At 43.4% G+C, this 17,394-nt stretch overlaps 1 protein-coding gene across 1 annotated transcript in view; it reads right to left on the bottom strand.

Moving 5' to 3' along the window:
- Positions 1 to 11,082, bottom strand: part of RAB14 (RAB14, member RAS oncogene family) — a 28,881-nt gene extending 17,799 nt beyond the window's left edge. The window contains exons 1-2 of the mRNA XM_056138601.1: positions 10,898 to 11,082; positions 865 to 923 (exon numbers count right to left, since the gene is read on the bottom strand). Coding sequence (XP_055994576.1) covers positions 865 to 916 — 52 coding nt within the window. The 5' untranslated portion in view covers positions 917 to 923; positions 10,898 to 11,082. The remainder of the gene's footprint in view (positions 1 to 864; positions 924 to 10,897) is intronic.
- Between the last annotated feature and the right edge of the window lie 6,312 nt (positions 11,083 to 17,394).

Raw genomic sequence — 17,394 nt, 5'->3', positions numbered from 1 at the left:
GAGGTCCCATGTTATCTCTTATTTCCTTATTAAATTCCAAAAGGAAAAAATATAAACTAGAAACAAAACAGGCATCACCTTTAACTGCAACACAGTAATCTGAGCACTCAGTAAATATGCATTATAACGTAATCATTATGGTTTAACATTAAATCAACTGTTCTAATGTGAATTACTGCAAAGAATATGTCCTTTCAACTGTATGACAATAATATAACTATGTAACTATATAAACAACTATAACAATACTTAAGTAAACTGCAATGCAGTTAAGCAAATTTAAGGGGGAATCATCAACACTACTTTATGTATACTACACAGTAACTATGAGTCAATATTCTCAATTTTTGCATTCTGGAAAACCTAGAAAGCTTTCAAATTTCAGGAAATTATGTGTACTCTTAGAAAATTAATCCCTTTTGGGGCTGGAGCGATAGCACACAGGTAGGGTGTTTGCCATGCATGTGGCCGACCCGGGTTCGATTCCCAGCATCCCATACGATCCCCTGAGCACCGCCAGGAATAACTCCTGAGGGCTGAGCCAGGAGTAACCCCTGTGCATGGCCAGGTGTGACCCAAAAAGCAAAAAAAAAAAAAGAAAAGAAAATTAATCCCTTTTGCTTAATTAACAATCTTTCAGTAGCCTTCACATCCCATTATAAAGTATCCAGTGTATAGAAGCATTCAAAGCTCCAATACAAAAGTCACATGGTTAATGGTTAATACAAAAAATAAACCTTATCAAAGGAGCTTTAATCTGCAGTGATAAAAATCATTCATTTCTTCTGGAGCAGTATGCTATTTATATACTAATACTATGCATATTAACCTCCTCTTAAGAACAAGAACATAAGTTAAACTTACCGATAATAATGTATTTAAAGATGTAAGAGTAGTTGTATGGTGCAGTTGCCATGGTGGCACTAGAAACAAAGAAAACTGTCAGTTCCAAAGGACAGTACACAGCAAGTAATCCAAGATAATCATTGCTATTCTTTGAAAATACGTTAAAGCACAATAAATATAACACCATGTTAAAAGCAAAACTGCATTTCCCAAACTGATCAATGGCACAAATTCTCTTATGAATGTTCTTATATATAATTCAGAAAATACAATAAGCCATTGTACCAAAATTGCACTGTCCTCCCGTTGTTCATCGATTTGCTCGAGCGGGCCCAGTAACGTCTCCATCATGAGACTTGTTGTTACTGCGTTTGGCATATCGAAAACGTCACAGGTAGCTTGTCAGGCTTTGCTGTGTGGGCGATACTCTCAGTAGCTTGCTGGGCTCTCCAAGAGGGGCAGAGGAATTGAACCCGGCTCGGCAGGGCCGGCTGTGCGCAAGGCAAACGCCCTACCACTGTGCTATTGCTCCAGCCCCATTACCAAAATATTTCCAATATAATTTCACACAAGGAAAATTAAAAATTTCAAACAAGGGAATCTTTATAAACTCAAGTTAAACTTTACTCTAAAGAGTTCTTCTCCCACGATGATGATCTCATCTCTTATTATCTAATCAGGTGAATTGCAAATAGTGTACTTGGTCAGCAGAACTTGTTGGATTTTACAACATATATTACAAAAAGTAAACTTAAAATACAAAATAGTTTGTTTACCTGACTTAAAACAAAAAATGAGCATCGTACCCGAGGAGCAATCATACTACGTATTATTTCCAAGCCAAATTAATGTCAGAATTAGAATGAATGTGAAACTGCTTTTCTTAAAGACTTTACAGACTACAAAGATGGCCCCAAGGGCTGGAGTGCAAATCAGCATTGTGTATGCCAAGTTCAATCCCCAACACTGAGTACCAATAAAAGCAAGCCCCAGCACTACACCAAGAGTAGCACCAAGCCCTTAAGCAACGCCAGATGTAGCCCCAAAACGAAACAAAAACAAAAGCAAAGTCAACGATTGGCAATTTCATGTTCCAACCTAATACACAACTTAAAGATCAATAATACATAACATAAAATGCCTGAGAAAGATTTTCTAGGAATAGAGAAAAATAATAGCATAAAAAATTACTTGCGCGGTTGGAGAGATAGTGGGGCATTTGCCTTCTATGTGGCCAACCAGGGTTCAATCCCCAGCACCCAATATGGTACCCCAAGCACCACCAGGAGTAATTCTTTGGAGAGCTAGGAATAACCACTGACCATTGCCAGGTGTGCCCCCACTCCCCTCCTCCCAAAAAATATGAAGTCACAAAATTTAAGTTTATGTATCAGAAAATATTTAGGAAGATTACAACCCATTTTGAACCCAAAAATACTTAGCCATATGCGTTCTAACTCTTTTTCTCCTTTTTTTTGTTTGTGTTTTTCAGTTTGGTTTTTGGGTAACACCCAGCAGTACTCATGGCTTATTCCTTGCTCTGCATGCACTCAGGGATCATTCCTGGCAGAGGACCATCAAGGCACACATCCTACCTGCTACACACCCAGCAATGCACCTTTCCAGAAGAGCTCCAAGGATATTCAGTGCTTAGGACTGATCAGCAAAGCACACCAGCCCTGTGAGCTATCTTTCCTACTTTTAATTTTTTTTAAACTCCAATTTATTCAGTTTAATGCCTTGAACATGTCAGACATGGTGCTATATGCTACAGAAATAAAATGCAATAGTGATAATAACCTCCCATAAAATCTACCTTCAAACCAGTTTTCAGCTTAAGGGGGGGTATGTGTGTATGAAGTTGTATTTTCGTATAACTTCTAAAAATTCTATTAGAAGCTATTTCTAAAATTTATTTCTAAAACCCAGTAAATTTTAGATGCTTAATTTTTATTATTTTATATGGCTTTTACTCTGTTAGTCCGGTCAGCTGTCACATTACACAAGTCATACATTTAACATGACTGGAGAAATTCACTTACAGACATTAATTCGATACTACACAGCATATTTCAAATAACTAATAAAATTTAATCTGCAGGGGGAAAAATATAAATCTGAAGTAAGTGATTATCAACAGGCAAGTAGTTAATTATGTTAAATTACTAGACAATCACTTCATATAACATAGTCTTCAAACTGAACTATATAAAGTACATTCGACAAAAGCAGACGCATTCTAGCTTGACATATTTTAAAATATTTAGAATCAGTCTCTGACATCGCTTTTCTTTCAAGAAAGTGAGGGTTTTTTCCTAGTTAAATTAACTCTGATTCTGAACAACAAATTACTTGAATCCTTTTTCTAAATACTGGGGACTCAAAAGTTTTAAGAACTTAATAATGAGGCAGGCTTATTCACCAGTTTATTTATATTCGTTCAATCATATCTCAAATACGAAAAAATCTCCCAACAAAAGTGACACTTACAGGTTATTAACTTAACATGCATTCCTCTTATACTTGTGCTGGAATTAATTTGCGGGGAAGGGGGCCTCTCCCAAGCAGTGGTTCAGAAGGCCCATTTGATTGGAAGGGCTGCAAGAAGAACCAGGCCTGCAGTTCATCGTGAGGCCGGCCCCAGGATGAGGTGCTGCTCAGGCCCAGAGGTACAAGCCACCTTGGTTATGCTCCACAGCTATGTGGTACTGGGGAGCAAATGGGTCAGGCATATGTCTTGCATTCACCCAGAGCCCTGTATGTCTCCCAGACCCTCAATAACACTCTTTACCACCCACCACCCACTGAAACTTAAGAAAAAGCAGTCCTCCTGTCATCTTAAAATTACTATTTCTCGGGGTTGGAGCAATACAGCACAGCGGGTATATTGCCTTGCACGCCACCGACACAGGTTCCATTCCCAGCATCCCATATGGTCCCCTGAGGACTACCAGGAGTAACCCCTGTGCATCGCCAGGTGTGACCCAAAAAGCAAAAAAAGAGAAAAAATAAAATTACTATTTCTCTGGCTGGAGAGTCAGGAAATCGGGTAGGGTGTTTACCTTGCACATGACCAACCCAGGTTCAATCCCCAGCATCCCATATGGCCCCCTGAGCACTGCCAGGACTAACCCCTGAGCACCACCAGATATAGACCAACTCCAACCCCCACCCCAAAATTACTATTTCTCTCATGCTCATCCTCTTCTGATTCTATTTCTTTTCCCTCTCTTTAGTGAAAGTTGTAACTATTCATTTTCCTCTCCTTCCATTTTAATGTTAAAACCACAGCCTCTAAAATCTCAACTTCACCTCAAAATATCTTTACTAACCATGAAAGTATAATCTAATTCTGGTTGTACTAACTTTGCTAAGTATCACACGGTATATGTTAATTACATATTGTAATAACCGATTTTCAAAATAATTGTAATATCCAATCATTAATCAATAGACTATTTCCAAATACACAGGTCTATTCCATTATGAATACAAGTATCCTGTTTTCCACTTTACTGCACAATCTAATTTTGTAATTAAAGATTCCCAATAAACCCTCTGAAAGTAAAGTCAAGCTTCTGTTTCAATAAGGAAAGAACTGCATTAGTTCACTGATATATTCATTCAAAATATATTTACAGTGAAACTATATTCAAATAGCCCTTTTAAAATACTATGACAGAGTTTGAGAGATAGTACAGCAGGCTGAGCACTTGCCTCGCACATGGCTGACCCGGGCTCAATCCCCAGCACCAGATTTGGTTCCAATGCCCTGCCAGGAGTGATCCCTGATCTCAAAGCCAGGAATACTCCCTAAGAGATGCTGGGCGTGGCCCCAAAACAAACAAAAAACAATAAAATGCTAATACTGATTTACCAGAGGATTCTTCTTGCTACTGTTTAGATCATTTACTTTTACCAGGCTTTTACAAAGGGAAAACCCCACATTTCCCTTATCATTAAGGTTGTTAACATTTTACTTTGGGAACTCAAAAAATACCAAGGACGGGAAAGAGGCACACAAAATGCAGCTTAATGTCAGAGTTCATGCCTCACCTGTTCGAGGTCCCATGATTGCAGAAAAATAAAAAATAAAAAATAAAAATTTAATTACTCCTTCAAGTACTCTAAAAAAAACATGAGTCCACTCAATATTACAATCTCCACTATCTTTTAAAACACTGTTAGCACTCACTGTAGCACTGTCCTCCCGTTGTTCATCGATTTGCTAGAGCAGGCACCAGTAACATCTCCATTGTGAGACTTGTTGTTACTGTGTTTGGCATATCGAATACATCACTGGTAGCTTGCCAGGCTTTGCCATGTGGGCGAGATACTCTCGGTAGCTTGCTGGACTCTCCGAGAGGGGCAGAGGAATTAAACCCGGGTCTGCCGCACGCAAGGCAAATGCCCTACCTACTGTGCTATCGCTCCAGCCCCCCCCAAAAAACACTGGTAATATCCTGTAATTGGGCACAATTATTGGTATGATCAAAATGCACCTTATCTTACATCTGAATAAAGTTCACATGTAGATAGTCCACTCAATATTACAATCTCCACTAATTTTTAAAACACTGGTAATATCCTATAATTATGCACAATTACTGGTATGATCAAAATGCACTTTCTTATGATACATCTGAATAAAGTTCATTTGTAGATAGGCTGTCCTATCTACATGTGAAATTTAATGACTGATTCCTTAAGGGAAAAAAGTACCACATTCAGATAACTGTAGCACTGTCCTCCCACTGTTCATGGATTTGCTCGAGCGGGCACCAGTAACGTCTCCATTGCGAGACTTGTTCTTACAGTTTTTGGCATCGAATTCTCCAAAGGGAGCTTGACAGGCTCTGCCCATGCGAGCGGAATGCTCTCGATAGCTTGCAGGGCTTTCCAAGAGGGACGGAGGAATCGAACCCAGGTCGGCCATATGGAAGGAAAACGCCCTACCCATTGTGCTTTTGCTCCAGCCCCAGACAACAGATACCATTAATTTTGCAAACTAATAACACAGTTGCTATTCACTGCAGTGTGTGTACCAGGTAAAAAGCTAAAATTCTTTATATGCAATCACACAGATGAACACAGTATCTTATATGCGATCTCATTTATAGATGAAGAAACACTCTGATCACACAAATAGCAAAGTGGTCAAGTCTATACCAAATCCAGGACTGTTTTAATGGCAGGGAACCACTCCCACGACTGTTTTTAACTGCAGAGGACCACCCTCCCAGTCTCCTTAACCACTAAACCATCCAGTCCTTTCTCAATTGGGAAGTACCAAGAAACCCTAAAGTGGGCCTTCTAGACAGAAAACACTTCTCACTTGTTTCTAACTAAATATTCTGAAAAATCAGTAAATAATTATTCAGATGATACACTGTTACCAAGATTTATAGATATGCCAGCAATAATACATAGAGGTTTCCAAGGAAAACTAGTATTTACTGAAAGTTAAATTCTTAAGTCTCACAATTCTGCAGAGTCATCATCAGTATATCATGTAAATATTTAAGAAACTGAGGTCTGGAAAAGTTCACTCATTTGGCCAATTAGTAAATGGCAGAGCTAAAACTTGAACCCAGGCCTGATTTCAAAGAACATGATTTCCTCTATCTAAGGGTAGCATACTGGAGGCATAGAGTCTGATAAAACAAAAATTATCAGAAAAAGGCAAACAATTAAATGGAAATTTTAGGGAGAGGCAAAATATGGCTCAGTCTTACATGCATGAGATTTGCATGCACAAAAAAAATTGAATTTAGTGTAAGTTTTCCTATCAGTGCCTATAAAATTTAGCTCTAGACATTCTGCCAAATGTTTATTAAATGCACACTAAACACCAATAATTGCGATATGGTCCCCTTTAAAAGTTAATATGTTTACTATTACTCTGAAAGTTTTCTCAACCTATCTCTTCAACCAGAAACGTACCACTGTTAACGTAATAAACGCATTTTGAAATTAAAAGATGTTACTGAATGAAACTGGTATTTATGTTTTTCTTCACTTAAATTCACGGATGTATTTCCAGATCAATATATGTATTAAAATTATTAATACGCATGTTAAACACTAATCACTGTGATAGGAAAAATAAAACTGAACATTCTTCATATACTGGATCACACCTTCCCAAATAAAATTATACAGGTACATATGACTAGTTTTGAAATGTTGAAATCACTTGGAAAATTTAGTAGGCATTTCAATACTAAGAGGGAGTCTCCACTGCCTTATTTGAAGGAAATAGTGAATATATTTTAAAACTTTTTTAAAGTCTGAACCAACTTTTGATCAAGAAATCTTTTAAAAAAAAAAAAAACTTCTTAGCTAAAAAGCTGGGGATGTAGCTCAAGGGGTAAAAAAGGGCACATGCATGTACTGACCCTAGGTTCAATCTTAAGATACCTTATGATACCCTACGACTTGTCCCTCACAACCAGAAACTGCTGGATATGGTTCTGGTGACCCACAAACAACAGTGGGAATGGTTCCCCAGCACTGCCAGATATGACCCTAAGAACTATGATTTTTTTCTCAAAGAAATCTACCCAGGTGTATCATATAAATGCCAAACTCTACTTCAAGTGTATTTAATGCTGTCTTGTTTGTGGGGTGGGGGGTGAGGTGACAGGACATACACACTGGTGCTCAGAGACTACTCAGCTCCATGTGTTGAGGGTGGGGGGGACACACAGTGCCAAGGGCTGTACTTAAAGCCTGTGAAACATTAATCCACTGTTTTTGCTGAAAAACTAGCTACACTGCCATTAAAATAACTGACTGAATAAAATACACCTATACTATGAAATGATATGTATCCAGTTTTAAAGAACATCTAAATCTGTACTTTCAACCGGAAAATAGTACCTATGACTTTAAGTGTTTGTGTTTGGGGGGAGGGGGAAGAGTTCCAAATTTTAAATACATCCATGCACACAATCCTAACTAGCATATAGTAAGGAAAACACTGAAAAGTGAATTTTTAAAAATTCTTTAAAAATCAATTTAAAAAATAACAAATGAATACCTGAGCAAAGAATTGAAATGAAGGAAAATTAATTCTATGCATCCCTGCACTGACCATAAGCATATACTATATTCACTTCATATTCTGAATTTTTTTCTAAACGGGCTAGAGCCATAGTATAGCAGGTGGAGGGGTGCTTGCCTTGCAAGCAGCCAACCAGGGTTCACTGCCTTGCACCCCATGTGATCCCCAAGCCCAGCCAGGACTGATCCCTGAGTGCAGAACCAGGAATATAGCTCTGGGTTCGACCCAAAAATCAAAACAAACAGATAAAACATTCAAAAAAATAAAGGGCTTTAATTTATTTTTAAAGCATTTTTGTAATTCTGATACAAAAAATAACTCCCATTCATATTTCTAACATTACTTCCACAACTGCCAAAATATAGAAATCATATGACTAGTCTCAAAACACAAAGACTACCCAAAATAAGGGCATTTTTCTTTTTTTATATAGTTTCCTTCCTGTTTTACTTATAAACTGACTAAACCTTTCACAGTTGTGTTACTGTTAGTTTGGCTTCTTAAAACACAGGCTACTGTAACTTTTATATAACCAATTCAGACAATACAGAAAAAGACGACCTACTAAATTTTCCAAGAATTTAAATCAAAATTCTGATCCTCACTGTTGAAATTATTAATTTTGTTACATTTAAGACAATGAGTATCTGAAAATGAGTCAAGATAGACTGCTTTTGTAATTTCAATATAAAAAATCTTAACTGAGAATTTTATGAAGCACAGGCATTGTATTTGGCTTTGATCAGAAAGAGTCAAAAGATACAAAAGAACCAACAATGTCTCTTGCCTTTATGGAACTCAAGAACAGAAGTACTTATAATGTGTTTGCAAGCCCACTATGAAAGAGCAATGCAACTTTTCTGTCAGTTGAGTAGGCAAAAAAAAGTTCAGCTAATCTAATCTAATCAAAATGAGAGGTCAATTTCCTTTCCTCAACAGTAGAAAAGCCTCTGAAAATAATACATCCATTTCTGAGGACCACTTAATAAAATCTGGCTTTTGACAAGATAATGTTACTATATGTAAATAATATAAATTTTTCAATGAATCCCGTAATGTGTCAAAAGAAGAAAAAAAATTTCAGCCAATTATGATAGTATGGTTATGATTAAGAAATGAAGTACCCAATACTGTGCCTCTGTTCATAGAAGGAAAGTTTAGTTCTCTGGACAAAAAACACAAAAACCTCCATACTTACTAGTTGAATTAAAAGAGTTAGGAATTATGAAGATTAAATCTGATAGAATAATATGCCTGAGATTTACTTCGAAATAATTAGTTGGGAAGGGTACAGGTGTCACTGCTGACTAGTTGATGGGCTTAAGAAGGCTCAGTATACTACTTCACGTATGTTTAAATGTCCAACGAGCTTTTATATAGTATCCTCTATTTGTGCATCATCTCCAACCATGCCTGGAATTTTTAACCACAGAGAAATATTTCAGGCTTTCTTAAAAAGTGAAGCATCTCACAACAGCCCTCAATTTAATATATTTGCTTAACCAAAACTTATGCAAACATTCAATACTGATTAAAAAAAAATCAATTTGTAGAAACTCCAAATTGTTACCCAACTGAAGTCTGAAATAACGATCAAGCTCAACATCAAATACAAAAAGCAGAAAACTTTTTTTTTTAAATGTGGCTTAACTCCCAAGGAAATTGTTTAAAACGATCGGACTCTTTCGACTTCTAACTTTTTCGATTAACTGCTATTTACTATTTATTCCAAAAGCAACCTCCAGCCCTTAAACCCTCGCTCTCCAGCTAAGGAAACCGGTTTGGGTCAGGCTGCCAGAATTCCCTGGTCCTCCAGGCCCGGGTCTGACCCCCAGGCTCTGCCGGGCAACGCGCCTCGGGTGTCTGCAACAAACCCCACACCCACCCCATGCCCAGTCCCGGGGCAGACCCGGGAGGGGGTGGAGTGGGGTAGGGTGGGGTGGGGGAGGGGCGCGGAGAGTTTCTGAGTCCCGTTCCAGCCCCAGGTACAACTCTCCCCTGCAGGGGACTGACCGGTCGAGGTCACCGAGACGGGCCCCAGCGCAGGGTCACTCGCCCCTCCGGGCAGCCCGGCAAGCCTCGGGGTCCCAAGCAGAACCCGGAGGGCGGGGTGGGCAGGGAAGGAACCGAGGGTAGCATGTCAGGGGAAGTGGGAACTGGATGGTGACAACGTCAAGCGCGCCCTCAATCACTGCAATCAAGTGTAAGGCAGCTGGGGGGTGGGGGCCGGCGCGAGAGGCCAGTCGCCCCTGGAGCCAAATCCCACTTGCTGCTGGACCGTGCGCCGGGACCCCCCACCCCCACCCCAGGCCAGCACCTGCCCTCTCGGGACCCCCGTTTTGCTTCCTGCAAGGTTTGCAAAAATAAAAAATAATAACAACAACAACAAGAACGACAACCTCCGCCTCTCCTCCGCAAGGGAGGCGAGCTGCCGGCCGTCGGCTGTGTCCCCGACCCCGACTCCGCGCAAGTCCAGGGGGGTGTGCGGTGGGCCGCTGCGAGCGCGACCCTCCGGGCCCGAGCCACCCGGCCCCTCCCACCCCCACCGCCGCCAACGCCGGGCCTCGGTTTCCCCCGCCGTGCAGGACGGCGAGAACGCTCCGAGAGCCGCGGGAAGCGGGTGGGGGAGGCAGGAGCCCGGCGCGCCCCCAACCACCGGCCCCGGGCCCGAAACTCGCCGCTTCCCCCTCCGGGAAGGCCCCAAACTTTTCCGCCCGCCCCGGCGGCGGGGGGAGGGGGCCGGGGGCGTCTCTCCGTCCCCCACCCACCCCCCCGGCGACAAGGACACCGCGGCCCCCGCCGCCGCCGCCGCCGCCTTTCGGTCCCCTCCGGGGCCCGCCGCGGCGGCCTGCGGCCCGGGGGGCGCCGAGCCGGGGCGGGGGTGGGGGGCGGCGACGGGGGCCGCGGGGGGCGCCGGGGGCGCGAGTCGGCCCGCGGCGGGGTCCTGTCAGGCCTGGCGGCGGCCCCCCGCGCCGCCCCGCGTACCTGGGGGGTTGCTGGTGGCTGGGCAGCTTTCCGGGCGGGAGGGAGACGTCAGGGCGAGGAAGAGCGGGCCGGGCGCCGCGGGACTCGGGGCGGGGGGCTCGGCCGAGGCCCCGGCGCGCAGCTGGGCGGGCCGACGGGGTTGCAGACGCGCGGGCGGCGGGCGGCGGGCGGCGGGCGGCGGGCGGCGGCGGCGGCGGCGGCAGCGCCTGCAGCTCCCTCAGGCTCTTCCTCGGGCAGGTCCAAGATGGCGGCGCTCCCTGCACAGGGTTTCCTGTCACCCTCGCAATGGGCCGAACCACAAAAGAAGGGGGGAGGAGGGTGCGCGCGCAGCCGGCGGAGCCCGGAAGACGGCGGCCGCGGCCTCCCGGGCCGGGCTGGCCACGCCTCTTCCGCAGTCCCGCGCTCCGGATTGGGCGCGCCGCCGCCGGGCCCCGCCCCCTCCGCTCCGCGCGTCGGCAGGGGCGGAGGGAACTAGTTGGGCGCAAGCGCAGTCGCCTGGTCTCGCCTCCCGGGAGTTGACTGCGCAGGTCTGGGCAGAGCTCGCGAAGGGTTGGTCTGAGTCTTGGAGGACTCGGAAAGTGGCTCTGGGGATTTTTTTTCTTATTTTTTTTTGATGTCAGCAGTTACCGCTTATTGGAGGATTGCCGTACAACGCCCACCTATGCTAGCACACATTAAGGGCATTCACTCAACGTTTACTTATTGAGCTCTTTGCACGTAAGAATAAGGCACTCAGGTCCAACTCTCCAGGTCCAGGTCCAGCTATCCATGAACCCTTTTATTTGGTTGGCAGAACTGAGCCCCAGCTGCATGTCTGAGATCTTGCAGCCAGGAAGTGGCATTTTATATATACCCTATGTTTTCATTTGTCCCTTTTAGCCCTCTTTGGGGGAGGTGCCTTTGGCAGGAAGATAAACTTATGACAATAGTTACTGATGTGCGAATTAAAATTCATCGGGTGGACCTCACATGGTCCACCTCGGTCTGTTTTCATCGTCCCAGAAAGGTTTGCCCATCGATTCGAGGACCAAATAATGGCTTTGGGCTCTGGGCACTTTTGTCTTGTGCTTGTGGGTATATATAAATACAATTCGTACTCACATTGGTACAAAGATAACTCTATTAAGTTACAAAACTTTCTTCCTAAACCTGAAAACTTATTTTCAGGGAGGTGGCGCAAGGGAGTTGTGCCCCAGCATAGCAAGAGGGGCCCAAAGTCACACCCGCCCAACCACCAAAAAAAGAAAAAGAAAATCAAAAAGAACTTGGGGTGCTTTTGTGGAGCCCTGAAAGCATTTGGTGTACTAGGTTCTGTGTCTGTTAGGAGATAGCATCCCACACCCCGCCACACGCCCAAATGAAGAGGGAGCTTCCACATCACTTTCAAGACGTTTTATTCGGGGGTTATGCCATGGGAGACTGAGGTTTCATTGGAGACGTGTATGGCAATTTGAAAACCTCTTATTTTCTGAAAGACCTGTGAATCCAGAAAGGCTGTGACTCCCTGCCCTGTAATTAATGCTACACCCTTGGGTATATCATTTGATTGCTCAGATATTTATGCAAAATAAGTAGAATAATATCGATCACATGAGTTCTTTTGAAAAATAAATGAGATGATATATGCCAAATATTTGGCATACAAAAATTTTATGGCAAACACAGAAATGGTTATTACATAACAGACATGGTAGTGTTGAAATCTAGCCCTAAAGCTCTACCCACACTTCTTTTCCTGTATTCTCTAAGTCTGATAAATATAATTGATTCATAGTCACAACTTTTAACATCTCTAAAATCAAGAGATATGCCTGTGCCAAATAGAGGGGGAAACTTGGAATCAATTCCCATTAAGTGACCACCTATTAACTTAGATTTGGCTAAGTGAATTACACATATTTTCCCAGTGAATTCCTACAATATCTTCACAAAATCCTCACGATGTTCACATCACTTTATGAATGAGAAAACAGTACACAGATCAAAAGTTATGTAGATGAAAACTAGCTGTGCTGGGAGTCCAAGGCAAACCCACATAACTTCCCACTCTTGATACTATTCTGCACTTTCAACTTCTCTTATTTGCACCTGAAGCAGCTGAAATGTTGAGTCCTAGTTAAGTCTGTGCCAAAGCCATTACACCTTGATGCGACATGGAAAAGACACATTTCTGTGAATACAGAGAGCCTGTCTGCTGAGCAGTGCAAAATGTAGACAGTAGAGAAGTCAGTTCTCTGGGATTTTATCGATAGCACAGTGGTAGGGCAACTGCCTTGCACACAGTGTTCAATCCCTGGCATCTCATAAGCTTCCCCGAGAACTGCCAGGAGTAATTTCTGAGTGCAGAGCCAGGAGTAATCCCTGAGCACTGCCAGGTATAACCATAAAAACAAAAAGTAAATAAAGTGAAGTTAAAAGGAAAAGTTGGTTCTTGTAAAAAGTTAGTTTCTCAAAGATCAAGGAATGTAATGTAATTAAGGGAAATGTAACTAAGAACTGTCCTTTGGATGTCAAACACCCTAAGGATTTAACTTTTTTTCCTTTTTTTTTTTTTTTTTTTGCTTCAGGCTACACCTGGCAGTGCTCAGCTCTGTGTTTAGGGATCATTCCTGATGCTCAGGGACTATACGTGATACCAGGAGATCAAATCCAAGTTGGCTTCATGCAAAGCAATAACCTAACCTGTTATACTGTTTCTCTGGCCCAGCTAATTAACATGTAAAGAAAAAAAAAACTCGTTATATAAAAAAGGAAAAAAAGGTTTCATTTTGAACCCTCTCCCCAGAGGGTGAATAAATAGCCTCCTTTTTTAGGTTCTGAACAAGCTGAGAAATAAATCAAAAGGAATCAGGGACAGATTCCATGATCAATCTTATTATTGGCAGAAGCCAGGTTGGAGAAGACGCTTTCAGACAAATAGCTAATAGTGAATCGCAGACCAGGACTGGCCCTTTGCTGAAGGGAACTGGAGCTCCAGAGATGCTCCCTTCTTGGATAATGCCACATTGAGCGTTGGCCATATATTCTAAAATATACCAAATGAACCTATCCCTAATCTAACCAAAATATATGAATTGAGCCAGATACCAGGAATACCAGGAACTGGAGCAATAGCATAGCGGGTAGGGTGTTTGCCTTGCATGCCCGGCCAACCAGGGTTTGATTCCTCTGTCCCTCTTGGAGAGCCCGGCAAGCTACCAAGAGTAGCTCCCCATGGAGTATTCAATATGTCAAAAACAGTAACAAGGCTCACAATGGAGATGGTACCGGTGCCCGCTCGAGAAAATCGATGAACAATGGGAGGACAGTACTACAGTGCTACCAGGAATATGCTCAGAACAGAAAAAAAAAAATCAAACACCTAACACCTGCCCATTGAAACCAGGACTAGAGCAAAAGAACTCCCCTCTTGCACCCCTGGCAAGTGAAGTGTCAGACTGAGAAATAGCAGAGGAAGCGACCATAATAAAGCCTGCATTTACAAGAAGGACCTGAATTGACAAGTCAGAAATTACCCCACGCGTTAAATGGATTTGGAGCCCAACCTTGCTTCTTACTAGCTCTGCAGCTTTAGATTAAGTTTTTGAGGCCTCTAATTCTTCATTTCCTTGCCTCTAAAACCAGGAGAGAGTAGTAGCTAATTCCTAGGGTAATTGCGGAGAGAAAATGAGGTAACGCTCAGAAATGCAGCTAGCAGTGTGCTGGCGGTAAGTAAGCCCGCTGGAAACAGGCGCTCCAATCAACAGCTCCAGAAGCACTTTGTCCATATAAACTGGAAAAGCAGAACAGCTTTATCTGTAATCATGGAATGCAAGAGAGATTCGAAGGATTTCTGTAGGGTAATAAAACTAATTGGAGAAAAGGTGGGGGGAAGGAGGAGAGGCAAGGAATAGGGAACAGGTGTCTGCAGGTTTGGAAGGTTTGAAAGAAAAACTGGAAGAAGGTTCCCTGGCAAAATAATGGACCAGACGTTTCCTGTGTGTATGCACACACACACACACACACACACACACACACACACACACACACACACACACACCAGTACATACCAAGCGTCTGAAATCAGACATCAGTACTCCCTGTTCCCAGGAGAAGATATTACTTTTATGTATCTATATTAGCTACAGAAGCTATATTTTGCGATGAGACAAACGAGCCCCAAAGCTTAATGACTTATTCCAGGATAGGACCAGATTGATCAGACTGATGTCCTCTCTCTCACTCTCTCTCTCTCTTTCTCCCCCACTCCTTCTCTCTCTCTTCCCAACTCCTTCTCTCTCTGTGCCAATTCCCAATTCCAGATTGTAGTGCAGAAGAAAAACTGATATAGGAAACAGCAGGCTGCTGGATTCTCAAGCTTATCTTCCAAAGGAACATCACTTCCCCTCACACTGCAATGGCCAACGTCAGTCTCATGAACTCCAGTGGCCAGAGCGGGGCAGGACATTTTCCATGGTGAAGGAGCACAATAATCCAACCCACCACCAGACCTCCCACATGCCAAAGACGGGAGAGAGCCGTTGAGAGCCAGGGCTGACTGCCCTAAGTGTTCTCTGCTCTGTGAAATGGATGAGCCGTACTTGTCTGGTGAGACTCCCAGAGAAAGTGGAGACTTGAACTTGGAATGTGAATTGTAAGGTAGACAGAGTCACAGGAGGGGACCATCAGGAGAGAAGGATAAAGCCATCCCTACCCAGCCCTCAGTAGTTGAACTTTTCCGAACGCAGCCCAAGGCCACATTCAGTACTTGGTCCTCCCGGAAAGTCACTCATCACTGGCTAACGGCTGCTTTTGAATTTGGGCTCTCTCTTCTGTCCAGCAGAACCCCTAAGTGGCCCCTTAATGCATCCCTAGGCCCCACTAAAGGGTCTATGGAACCTTCGGAACCAAGCTGCCGTTGTGTCGATGAGAAAACAGTGGCCCAAGATATTAACTGACATCTCTTGTTCTCTTTGACTATACAAACTATGATGGGCTTGAGAGATAGTATGAAAGGTAAATCTCATTCCTTGCATGTGGCTCATGCCCTAGCCCCAACAAATAAACAGAAACTTTTTAAAATTGTTCTAGAATTGTTTTAAATTAAGTATGGTGGTTCCTAGCTTACTGGGTTGTTGTGAAGACTAGACATTGATGTCATATGCTCTGTACCGGAGTCCGTGGCCCTCATTTCCACTTCCTGATTTCCCACCAGACGTCAGCAACTTCCCAGCAACTTTCAAGGCTGATCCTAGGCCTGGCTTCTGTTCTGGGAGCCTCTCTAGGGGGAAACAGAGAAGAGAGGGGGCCTATCTAGCCCCTTCCTCATAGTGCCTCATACAAAGAGGTATGAGTTATTTTAGAATCCCCAAACTTCTGAGACCATGATCTTAAGGAATTATTAGAATTAAATATTTTTATGCCCCTCACACCTTGGTCTTGCCCAAGATCCTTTCTCTTCCCCATTGAGGAGAAACTCAAGAAGAAAAGGGGTGTGGGGGAGGAGAAGTCTTTCCTGCATCCGTATTTATTCTTTATTTACAAGTTTGATGTTTGACTTGCCCCCAGACCCAGCTAAGGAGGAAAGGTGTCATTTTGGTCGGGGTCCCTGCTTAATACCTGGTTCAAGGAGACAAGAGGTGTAAAAGCAGAGTCCCTGCCCCCCCCAAAAAAAAATTTTGTTTCATCGATGAATGAACACAGACCCCCTGGGATTCACTTTTAAAAACCCAAAACTCCCAAACAGTTGCTAGGGTCACTGGTTTTTAAGTATGATTGGGAAATTCTTTTCCTGCTTCCCCAGCCCTCAATCTATTCTGATTTCAAAAGGCAGCCTTTTTGAAATGAGGTGAGCATCTCCTATATGCTCCACAAGGGGGCGTCGCAGGCCCTTGTGAAGCCAGGTTTGGGCCTTGGCTTCCTTTGTATGACCCTGTAGACATGGTTGGCCCCAAGATTGCTTCTGTCGCTATTTCAATTTTGCTCTCTTTGAGGGAGAAGGGGCTCCACACCAGGCAATGATGGGGTGGAGGGAGGCAACTCCCAGCTGAGTGCTCTGAAGTCACGCCAGGTAGTGGCTGGGGGACCACAAAGTGCCAGGGATCAAGCCAGAGCTCCCACATGAAAGCATGTGTTCCAGCCTCTGAACCGCTGCCTTGGTTCCTCTCTTTTCCCAATTTTGGAGTAAGAGGAGAAGCTTTGGGATTAGTAGATTTGTATTAAAATCCTGGCTCAAAAGCACTGACAAATTTGAAAAACACGAATTTGAACTACCCAGGGTCCACTTATAAGCATATTTGTGTGCTCAGGGCTTACTTGTGGCTCTGTGCCTGGGGATTTCTCTTTATAGGGCTCTGGGACCATATGTGATGCTAGGGATCAGACTGGAATTAGCTGTATGTATGACAAGTACCTTACCTGCTCTACTCTCTCTCTCTCTCTCTCTCTCTCTCTCTCTCTCTCTCTCTCTCTCGCCCCCAAACACCTGTCTAAGAACAAAGAGGAATACACCTGCATTC

The sequence above is a fragment of the Sorex fumeus genome, unplaced genomic scaffold (genome assembly GCF_029834395.1).
Source record: "Sorex fumeus unplaced genomic scaffold, SorFum_2.1 ptg000129l, whole genome shotgun sequence".
Lineage (NCBI taxonomy): Eukaryota > Metazoa > Chordata > Mammalia > Eulipotyphla > Soricidae > Sorex > Sorex fumeus.
Note: the sequence above shows the minus strand (reverse complement) of the source record. Positions and strands in the feature narration are given on the sequence as shown.